Genomic DNA, 14,160 nt, shown 5'->3' on the forward strand with positions numbered 1-14,160 from the left:
CTGGAAGCTACAGGGGCACCAGGCCAGGCCTCGCTGGCTGCCCTCCCTCCCTGTGTGACCTCAGGCAGGTCGTTTCACCTCTCTAAGCGGCAAGTTCCACCATATCGCACACGTGTGCATCCTCGGTGCAGGCCTATTGGCCAGAGAAGGTGCAGCAAAGGTGAAATGCTGCAGTACCTGGGACAGACACTGGGTGATGCTGATGGCGCAGCCACCATCGCCACTGTGCAGCTCAGTGGGGCCACGCACACCCCAAACCTCTGCGGACATCCCAGGAGTTTGAAGGGAGGGAGAAAATGACAACACTTAGAGTTGATCACGTGCCAGGCACAGCGCTAAGAATTCACCGCGTCTTGGCCGGGTGCAATGGCTCTCCTGTAATCCCAGTACTTTGGGAGGCTGAGACGGGACAGATCACCTTGAGGTCAGGAGTTCGAGACCAGCCTAGCCAACATGGTGAAACCTTGTCTCTATAAAAATACAAAAATTAGCCGGGCATGATGGCAGGTAACTGTAATCCCAGCTCCCAGGGAGGCTAAGACAGGGGAATCGCTTGGACCCGGGAGGCAGAGGTTGCAGTGAGCTGAGATTGTGCCACTGCACTCTGGCCTGGACAACAGAGCAAGACTCTGTCTCAACAACAACAACCAAAAGACAAAAGAACAAAAATTAGCCAGGCGTGGTGGTGGACGCCTGTAATCCCCAGCTACTCAGGAGGCTAAGGTGTGAGAATCGCTTGAACCCGGAGACAGAGGTTGCGGTGAGCTGAGATCATGCCATTGCACTCCCAGGCTGAAGCGACAGAGGACACTGTCTCAAAAAGAATTAGCCTCCTTTTTATCGGTAATCCCATGGGCAGGAGCCTGGTGTCTCAAGCCCTGTAATCCCAGCACTTTGGGAGGCGAGAGGCAGGCCCGAATCACGAGTCAGGAGATCAAGACCATCCTGGCTAACAGTGAAACCGTCTCTACTAAAATACCAAAAAAAAACTAGCAGGCGAGTGGCAGGCGTCTGTAGTCTAGCTACTCGGGAGGCTGAGGCAGGAGAATAAGTGAACCGGCGAAGTGGAGCTTGCAGTGAGAGCTGAGATCCGGCCCTGCACTCCCAGCCTGAAGTGACAGAGGCGAGACTCCATCTCATAAAAAAAAAAAAAAAAAAAAGAAATCTCACAACAATCCACGTGGCTAGATAAGGAAGGAGGCAGGTTCTTGGAACCGCAGGCAGACGGTGGAGGAGCGGGTGCCCCACACCCCCGGGGGCAGGTGAGCCCCTGTGCTTTCTCATGAGGCAGGCCCAGCCTGGCTGGAGCAAGACCCACCTACCTGCAGGTACTCTGTGAAGAAGGACCCCAGCTCCGTCTTCAGTAGCTGCCTGTGGGTGGGAGGGGAGACAAGAGTGAGTCCCAGACCACATGGCACTGGCGTGGGGGACCCAGGGACTGGGGTGGGGCCTCCTGGGCAGCAGGAGACCAGCATGCTTAGCCCAAAAACATGGGGAGTGGACAAGTCCCACCCATCCAGACCGGCAGGGGCTGGGTCGGCCTCACGTCTGGGGCCTCCACGGTCCACGGTGGCGGCTCTTCAACTAGATCCCTGTGCTCATGTCACAGTAGAAGAGGCCAAGGGGTCCTCAGAGGGAAGACAGTGGCCTCTGCGTCTTACACCTTCTGGAGAGACACCCGGCAGGGCTGGGCCTGCGCTGCTTGGTTTGCTCCTGCCTTCTACCTGCCCAAATCCCGGATGCCACGGGCTCCTCCTCTCTCCCCGTGCAGAGCTTCTTCCCAAGTGTTTCCTCTCTACTCCAGAGAAGCTCATTCAGTCTTCACCAACCCAGCTGCAGGCATTCACCGGGGCTCCCCTTTTATTACAAGGGAGGCAAGAGAGGCTCGCAGAGATCAAGACACCAGACCAGGGCCACGTGGGACACGCCAGAGCTGAGATCTGAACCTCGTCCTTGGCACTCAACGCTGACAATTCCTCCTTCCCTCCCTACACACCTCCAGGGCCTGAGAGAATGGGAACGTCACATTCCACACCAGCCAGGCTGAAAGCACATAGGCACTGTCAGCGCTGAGGCCCAAGATATGACCTGCCAACAGTCTTCTGAACCAAATACATCAGAAATCTTACTTTTTAGGTTGCTATTCCCATTAGGAAAACTTTTTTTTTTTTTTTTGGAGACAGAGTCTCACTCTGTCCCCCAGGCTGGAGTGCAGTGGTGTGATCTTGACTCACTGCAACCTCCACCTCCCAGGTTCAAGCGATTCTCCCACCTCAGCCTCCCAAGTAGCTGGGACTACAGGCCTGCACCACCAACAGGGCCAGCTAATTTTCGTATTTTTAGTAGAGACGGGGTTTCATCATGTTGGCCAGGCTGGTCTCGAACTCCTGACCTCAAGGGATCCACCCGCCTTGGCCTCCCAAAGTGAAGGGATTACAGGTATGAGCCACTGCACCCGGCCTAGGAAACTTTCTAATCAGTCCTGAATTACAGGCAGTTCTCACTTTGCATGGTTCTGATACATACAAGTTTCAGTTATCCTGGTTAAGTTAAGTAACAGCAGTCACCCAACCATATGGTTCAAATTTCGGTTCTTGGCACATTAACTGAGTAACTGCATAAAGTACAAGCTCTGTGGCTGCTCTCCAGTCCACAAATCAAAATGTAGGTAACAGATGTGTACAACGATCACTGACCAATTGCAACACTTCTTTCAAAGTCAGTCTGTGATTGGTCCCTGAGTATCTGTCAGCAGTTCATGCACAGACAGCAAAGGTGTGACCTGTGCTGCCTCCTTGTCTCCCAGTGTGAAACCCATGTGGCGTTCTGTAAAAATGGATACAAGAAAGAGCAACTGGCCAACACAGATAAAAGTTCAGCAAATCAACGAAAACTGATCATGTTCTGAACAGGTAAACACTGCTCAAACTACTATGTTCCCACTATTTTTTATTTATTTTTATTTTTTACAGAGTTTTGCTCTTTTTGCCCAGGCTGGAGTGCAATGGTACGATCTCGGCTCACCACAACCTCTGCCTCCCAGGTTCAAGTGATTCTCCTGCCTCAACCTCCCAAGTAGCTGGGATTACAGGCATGCACCACCACGCATGGCTAATTTTGTATTTTTTAGTACAGACAGGGTTTCTCCATGTTGGCCAGGCTGGTCTCGAACTCCCGACCTCAGGTGATCTGCCTGCCTTGGCCTCCCAAAGTGCTGGGATGACAGGCGTGAGCCACCATGCGTGGCTTATTTTTTATTTATATTTTTGGAGATGGAGTCTCACACTGTCGCCCAGGCTGCAGTACAGTGGTGCAATCTCTGCTCACTGCAACCTCCACCTCCCAGGTTCAAGTGATTCTCCTGCCTCAGCCTCCCCAGTAGCTGCGATTACAGGCACATACCATCACGCCTGGCTAATTTTTGTATTTTTAGTAGAGAAGGGGTTTCACCATATTAGACAGGCTGGTCTTGAACTCCTGACCTGAGGTAATACACCTGCCTTGGCCTCCCAAAGTGCTGAGATTACAGGCATGAGCCAATGCGCCTGGCCCCAATGTTTTAAATTATAGTGCACTAAATATTAATTTTACTGTACAATCTTTTTCATTTCTCTATATGGTTACAACCAAACATTAAAACATGTTGGTTACGTTTATAACCAATAGTAAAACAGCTTTCAACGTTCTGACAAGTTTCGGCCGGGTGTAGTAGGTCATGCCTGTAATCCCAGCACTTTGGGAGGCCGAGATGAGCAGACCACCTGAGGTCCAGAGTTCGAAACCAGCCTGACCAACATGGTGAAACCCCGTCTCTACTAAAAATGCAAAAATCAGCCGGGCATGTGGTGTGCGCCTGTAATCCCAGCTACTCAGGAGTCTGAGACAGGAGAATCGCTTTAACTGGGGAGGCGGAGGTTGCAGTGAGCCAGGATCGCATCACTGCACTCCAACCTGGGTGACAGAGCGAGTCTCCGTCTCAAAAAAAAAAAAAAAAAAGTTTGTAAAGATTATGGAACAATTGTCATTTTCCCCGTGGTTTACTAAGATCGCACAGTTTCAACGTGTAGTCATTTTGGGAGCCCTGCACTGTGGTTCAGAGAGAGGACTGGCTGAAGTTTTCAAAAGCAACGTGCTGGGGAAAAAAGCCCAAATAAGGCTTGCTTCCTGCAAGCTGCCTACCCTTTTCACTGTGCCCCTGGCCACCAGGAGTCGGAGGGTGACAAAGTCTACTGTTTCTGCTCCGGTCAGCTCTCTTAACCCTGGATCTGTGGGGGCTAGTGGAGGTGCAATAAACACAGCTTCCCCCATACACAGTGAGTGCGTGCTCTAGTCCTTTTCAGGTGGTTGTACTTTATATTCCTGGAGACGCTGTAAGCTAGACACCAGTTCAGGGCTGGCTTCCCTGACCATGCCATGGGGTCTGGGATCTGGGAGCTAAGGGAAGCCCAGAGAGGTGGCCTGGACTGAGGTGATCAGCAGGTGCTGATGACCAGGTGCTGGGATGGAGGTGGCTCCTGCACCCGGTCATCACTAGAGCTCGGGGCTTGGCGCAGTACTGCAGGTGCATGGAAGCACAGGGCAAAATACTAATGCTCCTGCACAACTCCGTGGGCAGTGCTGAGGCGGGCCAGTCACAGGCCTCTGTTCACAGCCACCTGACAGGTGATGTTAGTGTCCCCATTTTATGGATGGGGAAGCTGAGGTTCAGGCTAACAGAGCAGCTGAGTGGTGCCAGCCCTGGAGTCTGGCCCTGTGCCTGGCCAGCAGCTTCTCTTAGTAGCAGGACTGGCTTTGAGGCCCAACATCCTCCCTTGCACAACTGTGAAATCAGCGCAGTGGCATTAACAAGGCCGAGGTTCACCCTGTGATCACAGACAGTGGTGCCCCCAGTGACCCTGGGCAGGCAGCCCCCACCCCAGCAGTCCCCCCAACCTTCTCCCACTGTCCCCAGGACCTGTCCCCTGGTCCCCCAAGGACCAAGCTGTGACCTCAGCCTCATGGAGTGATCCCCATGTCCACGCAGCATCTGTCTCAGTTACCGCAGGCATTACTTGCAGGGCCACTTTGGGTGATGCCAGAGAGCAGGGCACCAGGTGAGAAGGGAGGGTCTTCACAGAAGGCACAAAGCTGAGCCCGAGGGTGTCTGCTCAGCAAGTCTGGGCTGGAGGGCAGGCCCCAGGGCTTGCTAGCACGCCATGTGACTCTGGAAGAGACCCTTCCCCTGTCTGGGCCTCTGCACCATTGTCTGTGGCCTGAGATCCACGTGAACACAGAGCAGGAGGGGAGGCAGGAGAGTAGGGTCTGGAGGCAGGGAACCTAAGGCCAATTTACACTGACTTCCTAGAACTAAATCCAAAGGAACACCCCAGCATTCCATGCCCAAGTAACAAAAGGACCAGAGGCTACTTCCTTTGCAACCCCTATCATTTCTGCACGGCAGATGAAAAACTGCAAGTACCCCCTACCACAACTGGTTGGGCCAAGTCTTCAACTGCATAGGAGTGTAACTTTGTAACCTCAGCTTCTGACTGATCACTTTCCACAACCAATCGGACATTTGCATAGGGTGCTTCACGTCAGCTTCTGATTGGTCGCTTTCCACAACCAATCGGACTGACTGTGGGCCAGTACTTCATTTACATAGGGCGTACACCAAGTAACCAATGGGAAACCTCTAGAGGGTACTTAAACCCCAGAAAATTCTGTAACCAGGCGCTTGAGCTGCTTGCCTGCTTCCACCGTAGGGAGTGTGCTTTCGTTTTCTTTTTTTTTTTTGAGGCAGAGTCTCGCTGTCTCCCAGGCTGGAGTGCAGTGGCCGGATCTCAGCTCACTGCAAGCTCCGCCTCCCGGGTTCACGCCATTCTCCTGCCTCAGCCTCCCGAGTAGCTGGGACTACAGGCGCCCGCCACCTCGCCCAGCTAGTGTTTTTGTATTTTTTAGTAGAGACGGGGTTTCACCGTGCTGCTTTTGTTGCTTAATTCTTTCCTTGCTTTGTGTGTTTTGTCCAATTCTTTGTTCAAAGCGCCAAGAACCTGGACACCCTCCACCAGTAACAGAGGGTCCCGGGGGTCAACTGGGACCAGGAGCAGCTGGAGCCCAGAAAAGCCCTCCTGGTCCTCTCCCTGCCCGTGATGACTACGGGCATGAATGCTGACGAAGGAACGAAGGAAGGAATGAATGTCTCCTTCAGGACCACATGGCCCCTCAGCTCAAATCCCAGAGCGGCTCTAACGAAGTCCTACCTGGGGTGGCTCCAACTCACTGGCCACCTCTCGGGCTCCCCTCGCCTCCTCCGACATTTCCTCTCACCCAGCAGCTCACACTGAATGAAGTGAATGAACTGCGTGCACTCCTTTTCTGGGCAGGGGGGAGGGGCACCATGGCTGAGCATCCCCCCATTTGCACTGTGCCCACCAACTCTCCCAGACCCCAGTAAGAGCACAGACACGGCCTCAGATCTGAACTGACCACAGGCTGAGGATGAGTGGCCAGTTCGGGCCCCACTGCCTCTGGCCAGGAATGCTGCCGAAGGCCTCGTCCACCTCTCAAGCCTGCAGGTAGTGGGTGCTCACAATGAATGCTAAATGGACGGGCGACTTCCACCTGGCAGCCGCCAGCACCTGGGATCCCCTCATTCCTGACCTGTGAGACCCCTTCTAGGCAGGGGAGAGTTCGTACACCAATTCCAACCATGCAAAAGCCCTATGAGATGGGAACCATGTTCATTACAGAGATGGGGAGACTGAGGCTCTGGGAAGGCACTGATGAAGTCAAAGGCTGGACCAGGGAACCCAAGGTTGGAGCCCTAGTCCTGCAGATGAAAAACAGGCATCCTTTCTACGGGACACCAGAAGAGGGCCTTGCCTGGTCTGGGATTGTGGGAAACTTCAAAGTCAAGTAGCTTAAATCTAACCAGCACCTCTGGCCTGCACGTGAGACCTGCTGCTGACAGGCTGCGGGCATGGCCACCTGGCCTGAGCTGAGCACGGGCTCCCTGACAGTGGGAGGGCACCACACCCTGAGGGGAACCCCAAGTCAGCCCCATGCATGCTAGGAATAGAGGACACCATGCCAGGGAGGGAGAAGTGGGGGTGTGGGTGTCCTCGGATCACAGGAGGGGAGCCCAGGGGATAAAGCTGCAGTAAATCCCAGGACCTAGGGGCTAGCAGGCTACAGAGGGGACAGCCTGGGTGTACCTGGGATGTCAGCCTCAAGAGAGACAGCTGTGGGAAGGGTCTGCAGGGTCAGAAAGCAGAGGCTGGGACACCCCGTCCAGGGGGTTTGCTGCTTCCTGGGAGCAGCTAGGCCAGCAGGACCTGGTGCTGGAGCTGGGCAGGGACAGATCATCTGCGACTTGGCCAGGAGCCAGCAGGAGAGGCCTTGCAGGGAGCAGGTGGCCCGAGCTCCTGTCCATGAGCTCCTGTGCTACCCGGAGGACTCGGCTGCACGCCTCTCTTGGTCAAAGGCAGACCAGTATGAGCCACATGGGATGCCGGAAGAGAGGCTGCCCCAGACAGACACCCTGGCTGTATTCTGCAGGGACAACACAGGCAGCACATAGCAGCCCAGGCCACTAAGCACAGGGGAAATGGACTTCATGGCTGAGCACAACGAGGGCGCCCGGGGCCTCAGACTCTGTCTAAGAGGGTGGGTCAGGGATAATGTCATGCAAAGCCATCAAGATAAAAAGAGGTTTGGGTCCTTAAATCCACAGTCCTCTGGATGGAGAGTGACTTATTCGTTAAGATTTTTTTCTTGTTTTCTCAGGCAGGTGCAGTGGCTCCCGCCTATAATCCCAACACTGAGGCAGGAGGATCGCTTGAGCCCAGGAGTTTGAGACCAGCTTGGGCAACAGAGCAAGAGCTCATCTCTAGAAAAAATAAAAAAAAATTAGCTGGGCTTGGTGCTGGATGCCTTTAGTCCCAGCTACTCAGGAGGCTGAGGTGGTAGGATCACTTGAGCCCATGAGTTGCAGGTGGCAGTGAGCTATGGAGCTATGTTCATGCCACTGCTCTTCGGCCTGGGCAACAGGTCGAGACCTAGTCTCTTAAAAAAAAAAAGAAAAAGAAAAAGATTTTTCTTTACCTGTAAAAATGATTACGCAAAGTGTGTCCGTTTCTGTACCTTAGGAGGAAGAAAGGTGATCAAAAGAAGGGATCAAGAAAATAGCTAGACAACTGGACATTATACAAATTAAAACTTTTTGTGTTTCAAAGGACACAGAAAGGAAGTGAAATGACAGCTCACAGAATGGGAGGAAAGATTTGCAAACCAGTCTAGATCCACAATATATAAAGAACTCCCAGGCCGGGCGCGGTGGCTCAAGCCTGTAATCCCAGCACTTTGGGAGGCCGAGACGGGCGGATCACGAGGTCACAAGATCAAGACCATCCTGGCTAACACGGTGAAACCCCGTCTCTACTAAAAAATAAAAACTTGCTTGAGGCGAGGTGGCGGGCACCTGTAATCCCAGCTACTCGGAGGCAGAGGCAGGGGAGGGAATGGGCAAACCGAGGGCTGGGCTTGCAGTGAGAGCTGAGATCGGCCACTGCACTCCAGCCGGGCTACAGGCTGGAACTCCGTCTCAAAAAAAAAAAAAAACTCCCATAGCTCAATAATACAAGGACAAATAATCCAACTGAAAAATGGGCAAGTGATGGGAACAGACAATTCTCCAAAGAAGAAACCTAAATGGCCAATAAACACCTGAAAAGGTGCTCAACATCATCAGTCATCAGTCATCGGGAAATGCAAATCAAAACCACAAACAGACGCCACTTCTCGGAATGAAAGCCCTGGAAATTAATAAGTGTTGGTGAGGATGTGGACAAACTGAACTCTCCTGCCCTGCTTATACGCTGCTAAGTGGGACAGTGGAATGGTACAGCCACTGTGGGAAAGGCGAGAGTACCTCAAAAAGATAACCACAGAGTTATCAGGGGACCCAGAAATTCCACTGCTAGGTATACGAACCTAAGAGAAATGAGGCCAGGTGCGGCGGCTCATGCCTGTAACCCCAGCACTTTGGGAGGCTGAGGCGGGCAGATCACTTCAGATCAGGAATTCAAGGCCAGCCTGGCCAACTCGGTGAAACCCCGTCTCTACTAAAAATATAAAAATTAGCCAGGCATGGTCGTGCACGCCTGTAATCCCAGGTACTCAGGAGGCTGAGGCACAAGAATCGCTTGAACCCGGGAGGCAGAGGTTGCAGTGAGCCAAGATTGCCCCACTGAACTCCAGTCTGGGTGACCGATCAAGGCTCACTCTCAAAAAAAAAAAAAAAAAAAAAAGATGAAAACATGCGTTTACACAAATTCTTGCACACAGATGTTCACAGCAGTGTTATTCATCACAGCCAAAAGGTAGAAAGAACCACGTCCATCAGCCGAGGACTGGGTGCGCATACGGCGTGCTTTCCATACACACAGTGGAATATGACCTGGCACGAAAAGAAGCAAAGCAGGCAGGCCGGATGCAATGGCTCACGCCTGTAATCCCAGCACTTTGGGAGGCCGAGGCGGGTGGATTACCTGAGGTCAGGAGTTCAAGATCAGCCTGACCAACATGGTGAAACCCCGTCTCTACTAAAAATACAAAATTAGCCGGGCGTCGTGGCACATTCCTGTAATCCCAGCTACTCGGGAAGCCGAGGCAGGAGAATCCCTTGAACACGGGAGGCGGAGGTTGCAGTGAGCCGAGATCACGCCATTGCACTCTAGCCTGGGTGACAAGAGTGAAACTCCGTCTCAAAAAAAAATAAATAAATAAATAAATAAAATAAAATAGCGAAGCAGTGGTAAAAGCGAAGCAGGGGTATGTGCTCCTCCCCGAGTGGACCTCAAGAGCACTGCACTGAGTGAGAGAAGCCAGGCATGAAGGGCCACCCGCTGTACTTCCATTGATAACGGAATGTCCAGAACAGGCACATCCACAGACAGAAAGCTGTCTGTGGTCACTGCCAGGGTTGGGGAAAGGGTATGAGGAGGGGCTGCTAAAGCTTTCTGGCTGGGGTAATGAAAATCTCCTGGATACCGGGCACGGGGGCTCACGCCTGGAATCCCAGCACTTTGGGAGGCCAAGGTGGGTGGAACACCTGAGGTCAGGAGTTCGAGACCAGCCTGGCCAACGTGGTGAAACCCCATCTCTACTAAAAATACAAGGATTGGACAGGCGTGGTGATGTGTGCCTGTAATCCCAGCTACTTGGAGGCTGAGGCAGGAGAATCACTTGAACCCGGGAGGCGGAGGTTGCAGTGAGATGAGGTCACACCACTGCACTCCAGCCTGGGAAACAAGAGTGAAACTACGTCTTAAAAGAAAAAAAAAAAAATCAAGGGGGACCATTTGGATGCTGGTGAAATCAATGTCTCTAGTAACAGACTCTCTCATGGGATCAAAGCTAGTGACCAATTATGGATTTAATGTATCATTAAAGTCATTTTTTTTTTTTTTTTTTTGAGGCGGGGTCTTACTCTGTTACCCAGGCTGAAATGCAGTGACATAGTCTTGGCTCACTGCAACTTCCGCCTCCGGGCTCACACGATTCTCATGCCTCAATCTCCCAAGTAGCTGGTACTACAGGCACCCGCCACCACGCCCAGCTAATTTTTTGTATTTTTGGTAGAGACAGGGTTTCACCATGTTGCCCAGGTTGGTCTTGAACTCCTGAACACAAGCAATCCCCCTGCCTCGGCCTCCCAAAGTGCTGGGATTACAGGGTGAGCCACTGTGCCCAGGCTAGTGTCATTGAATTTAACGTGGCCACGCCGTCCAGAAGGGCCGGGGTAGGGCAGGGGGCTGAACAACCCAGTGACCCTGAAGGCAGGGGCTTGAGCTCCAGCTCTGTTTATTATTAGCCCTGTGACCTCAGCAACCTACGTCAACCGCTGTGCCTCAGTCTCCCTCGCCGGTAAAATGGAGATAACAAGGCATCCACTCCTCAGGGCTGCAGTGAAGAGTGGATGAGTGTTTTTTAAACTTACTTTTAAAAAACGTTAACACATATTAATAGAGAAGGGGTCTTGTCATGTTGGTCTCAAACTCCTGGCCTCTGGCGATCCCCCAACCTTGGCTTCCCAACGTGCTGAGATTACAGGCATGAGCCACTGCTCCAGGCCACGGACGGGTTTGGCGTGGAAAACTCCTGGTCTAAGGCCGGCACAGAGCAAGGCTTCAGTAAAAAGACTCTGCTCTTATTCCTTAAACCTTCTAGCACTTAATTCTCAACTGGCTAAAAAGAAGTTGCTCCAAATAACCTAACTGCCCAGGGGCTCAAAGTCTAACACAGCCCCTGATTTTTACCCATTTCTTGGGTAGAATCCTGGGGCTGGCGAGGGGAGCCTGGGGCCCAGGGCAGCTTCTCTGTGCATCCACCCCCAGCACACACTCCTGGGGAGGCCGTGTGCTCTGCATCAGCCCTGTGGAAAGGCAGCAGCAAGAATAGCCAATTACCAATGCTGTTTATGCCAAGGACGGGCAGGGGAGAGGGGTGTCCAAAGCCGGGGACTGTGCCTGCCGCTGGATTCGTGAATCTAAAAGTATCTCCTTTTGTTGTTGTTTAAATACCCAGCTGGCCGGGCATGGTGGCTCACATCTGTAATTCTAACACTTTGAGAGACCAGAGGTGGGAGGATGGCTTGAGCCCAGGAGTTCGAGATCAGCCTGGGTAGTAAGACTCCCATCTCTGCAAAAAATAAAAAATCAGCCGGGTGTAGTGGTACACACCTGTGGTCTCAGCCACTCAGGACACTGAGGTGTGAGGGTTGCTTCTGCTCAGAAGGCAGAGGCTGCAGTGAGCTGAGATTGCACCACCACACTCCAGCCTGGGCAAAAGCAGGACCCTGTCTCAAGAACCAAACCAAATCCCCCGGCAGATCCTTTAGGCTCCTGTTTCCTGAAGCAGAGGCTCATCGGGAAATTGAGCTCCTGGAGCCCCACCCAGGGGTGGGCCAGATGAGCCAGAGAAAAGCAGGACACCCTGAACAAGTGGCATGTATTGGGCCTCAGTTTACCCACATGTCAGGGCCCCTTCAGTGTTGCCACACAGGGTGGAGGGGGGCGCCTGCGTATGAAAGTCTGGCCGGTCCACTGACTCTTCTCTTGAATAACAAGGGGAAGGATGACTGCCTATTTTGCCAGTATTCTTTTGACACAGGGACAAGGTAACAGGGTCAGGGCCAAAGGAAACAGCACAGAGCTGGGAACCGCCTCCTTGGAGCAGCTGTGTGATCCGGGGCGAGTCTCTTGACCTCTCTGAGCTTTGGCCTCCACTACAAATGGCAACCCTGGACTCCCTTGAAGCTCCTGCCACCTGGCTCGGGGCAGCAGCTCAGTGGGTGTGCGTCCAGCCTGCTGCTTCGCAATCCTCATTTCCCGGCTATTCACAGGAAACGAGGGGCGTCTGGCAGGGCTGGAATTGCTTTTCCGGGAATGACACTCCCATCATTAGGCAGGTGGGTCCTTCCTCTTTAACAGAATAAATATCCTTCGTGATGCTCAGCACCAGTGGGGACCGTCAGCGTCATCTCCAGCAGCTGTCCAAGTCCCACCCCGCTTCCCCTTGAAGACCTTTCTCTGCGGGGGGTGGGGGCGCAGGGCCACCAGGCCTGAAGTGGTTTGTGGAGGTCCTGGCCCCGTGGCCACTGCTAACTTGGACCTCACTCTCCTGTGGACAGATGGCCTCTGGGGGAGGAAGCCCAGGCATGGCTGATGGGTCAAGGGCCTGGCTGGGGCCTCCGACTCTGGGCCTAGCCTTCCCTGCCACTCAAGGACCCTGGCCCAAGGCGGGACAGACACTCACCGGACACCCTCGTTGAGGCTGAAGAGCTCCTGGTCGGGCAGCCCCTTGCGCTGGAAGACGGCAATCACCCCGTTGTGGATGCTGTGGGCAGAGGGAAAAGAACACTGCAGTCCCGAGGTCTGAGAGCCCCCTGGTTGCCCATCAGGCCCCCTTCCTCTTTCCCTCTCTCTTAGAAGGGCAGGATCGCCGTCCCTGCAGGACCCTGCTCATACCCACTTCAACTCCGAGGCCCTGCAACCCTGGCCCAGCCCTGCTGGAGCCCAGCCTGTATCACCAGGTGCCCTCTGGTCACCGCCCCAGGACCTTGCTCCCATGTCCTCTGCACACTATGTGGCCAAACCTCAGCCAGCTCTGCCTCCTTTCTGGGTTCTTAACCCCACCCTGTCCAGGCCAGAAACCAGGAAACCCCTGCGCCTCTCCCACCCCCAAAAACATCCAAGTCCTGTGGACTGTTGCCCCTTCTCTACCTCCACGGCCAGGAGCATCACTGCATCCCTAGCCAGCTGCGGGGCTCCCGACCCCCTCATGCTTCCTGCCCCTGTTTATAAAACTCTCTAAGGTAGCCGGGTGCGGTGGCTCACGCCTGTAATCCCAGCACTTTGGGAGGCCGAGGTGGTGGATCACAAGGTCAGGAGATCGAGACCATCGTGACTAACATGGAGAAACCCCGTCTCTACTAAAAATACAAAAAATCAGCAGGGCGGGATGGCGGGTGTCTGTGGTCCCAGCTTCTCGGGAGGCTGAGGCAGGAGAATGGCGGGAACCCGGGAGGCGGAGCTTGCAGTGAGCCGAGATAGCACCACTGCACTCCAGCCTGGGTGACAGAGCCAGACTCCGTCTCAAACAAAACAAAACAAAACAAAACTAAACTGAACTCTCTAAGGCAGGCGCTGGCAAACATTTTCTGTGAAGGGATAGAAAGCAAATCTTTTAGGCTTCATGGGTCACCAGCCTCTGTTACAACTGCTCAACGTGACTGTTGTGATGTAAAGGTAGCTGTGGCAGCAGGGCGCAGTGGTTCACGCCTGTAATCCCAACACTCTGGGAGGCCAAGGCAGGAGGATTGCTTGAGGATGGGAGGTCAAGACCAGCCTGGGCAACACAGTGAGATCCTGCCTCTACACAAACCGAAAACAGGCCAGGTGCGGTGGCTCACTCCTGTGATCCCAGCACTCTGGGAGGCTAAGATGGGCGGATCACCTGAGGACAGGTGTTTGAGACCAGCCTGACCAACATGGCGAAACCTTGTCTCTACTAAAAATACAAAAATTAGGCTGGGCAGGGTGGCTCATGCCTGTAATCCCAGCACTTTGGGAGGCTGAGGAGGTCGAATCACCTGAGGTTGGGAAGTCCGGCCCATTT

The 14,160-nt window shown here is 53.5% G+C and overlaps 1 protein-coding gene across 4 annotated transcripts in view; it reads right to left on the minus strand.

The window, feature by feature from the left end:
• The window catches only part of PRR5 (proline rich 5), a 67,296-nt gene that overhangs the window by 12,019 nt on the left and 41,117 nt on the right, over positions 1-14,160 (minus strand). For all 4 annotated transcript variants that reach the window (XM_031656213.1, XM_009217474.3, XM_009217475.3 and 1 more), the window contains 2 exons: positions 12,799-12,879; positions 1,323-1,371 (listed from right to left, as the gene is read on the minus strand). In XM_031656213.1, the coding sequence (XP_031512073.1) occupies positions 1,323-1,371; positions 12,799-12,879 (130 nt within the window). The remainder of the gene's footprint in view (positions 1-1,322; positions 1,372-12,798; positions 12,880-14,160) is intronic.

Source organism: Papio anubis, chromosome 16, assembly GCF_008728515.1.
Source record: "Papio anubis isolate 15944 chromosome 16, Panubis1.0, whole genome shotgun sequence".
NCBI classification, from domain to species: domain Eukaryota; kingdom Metazoa; phylum Chordata; class Mammalia; order Primates; family Cercopithecidae; genus Papio; species Papio anubis.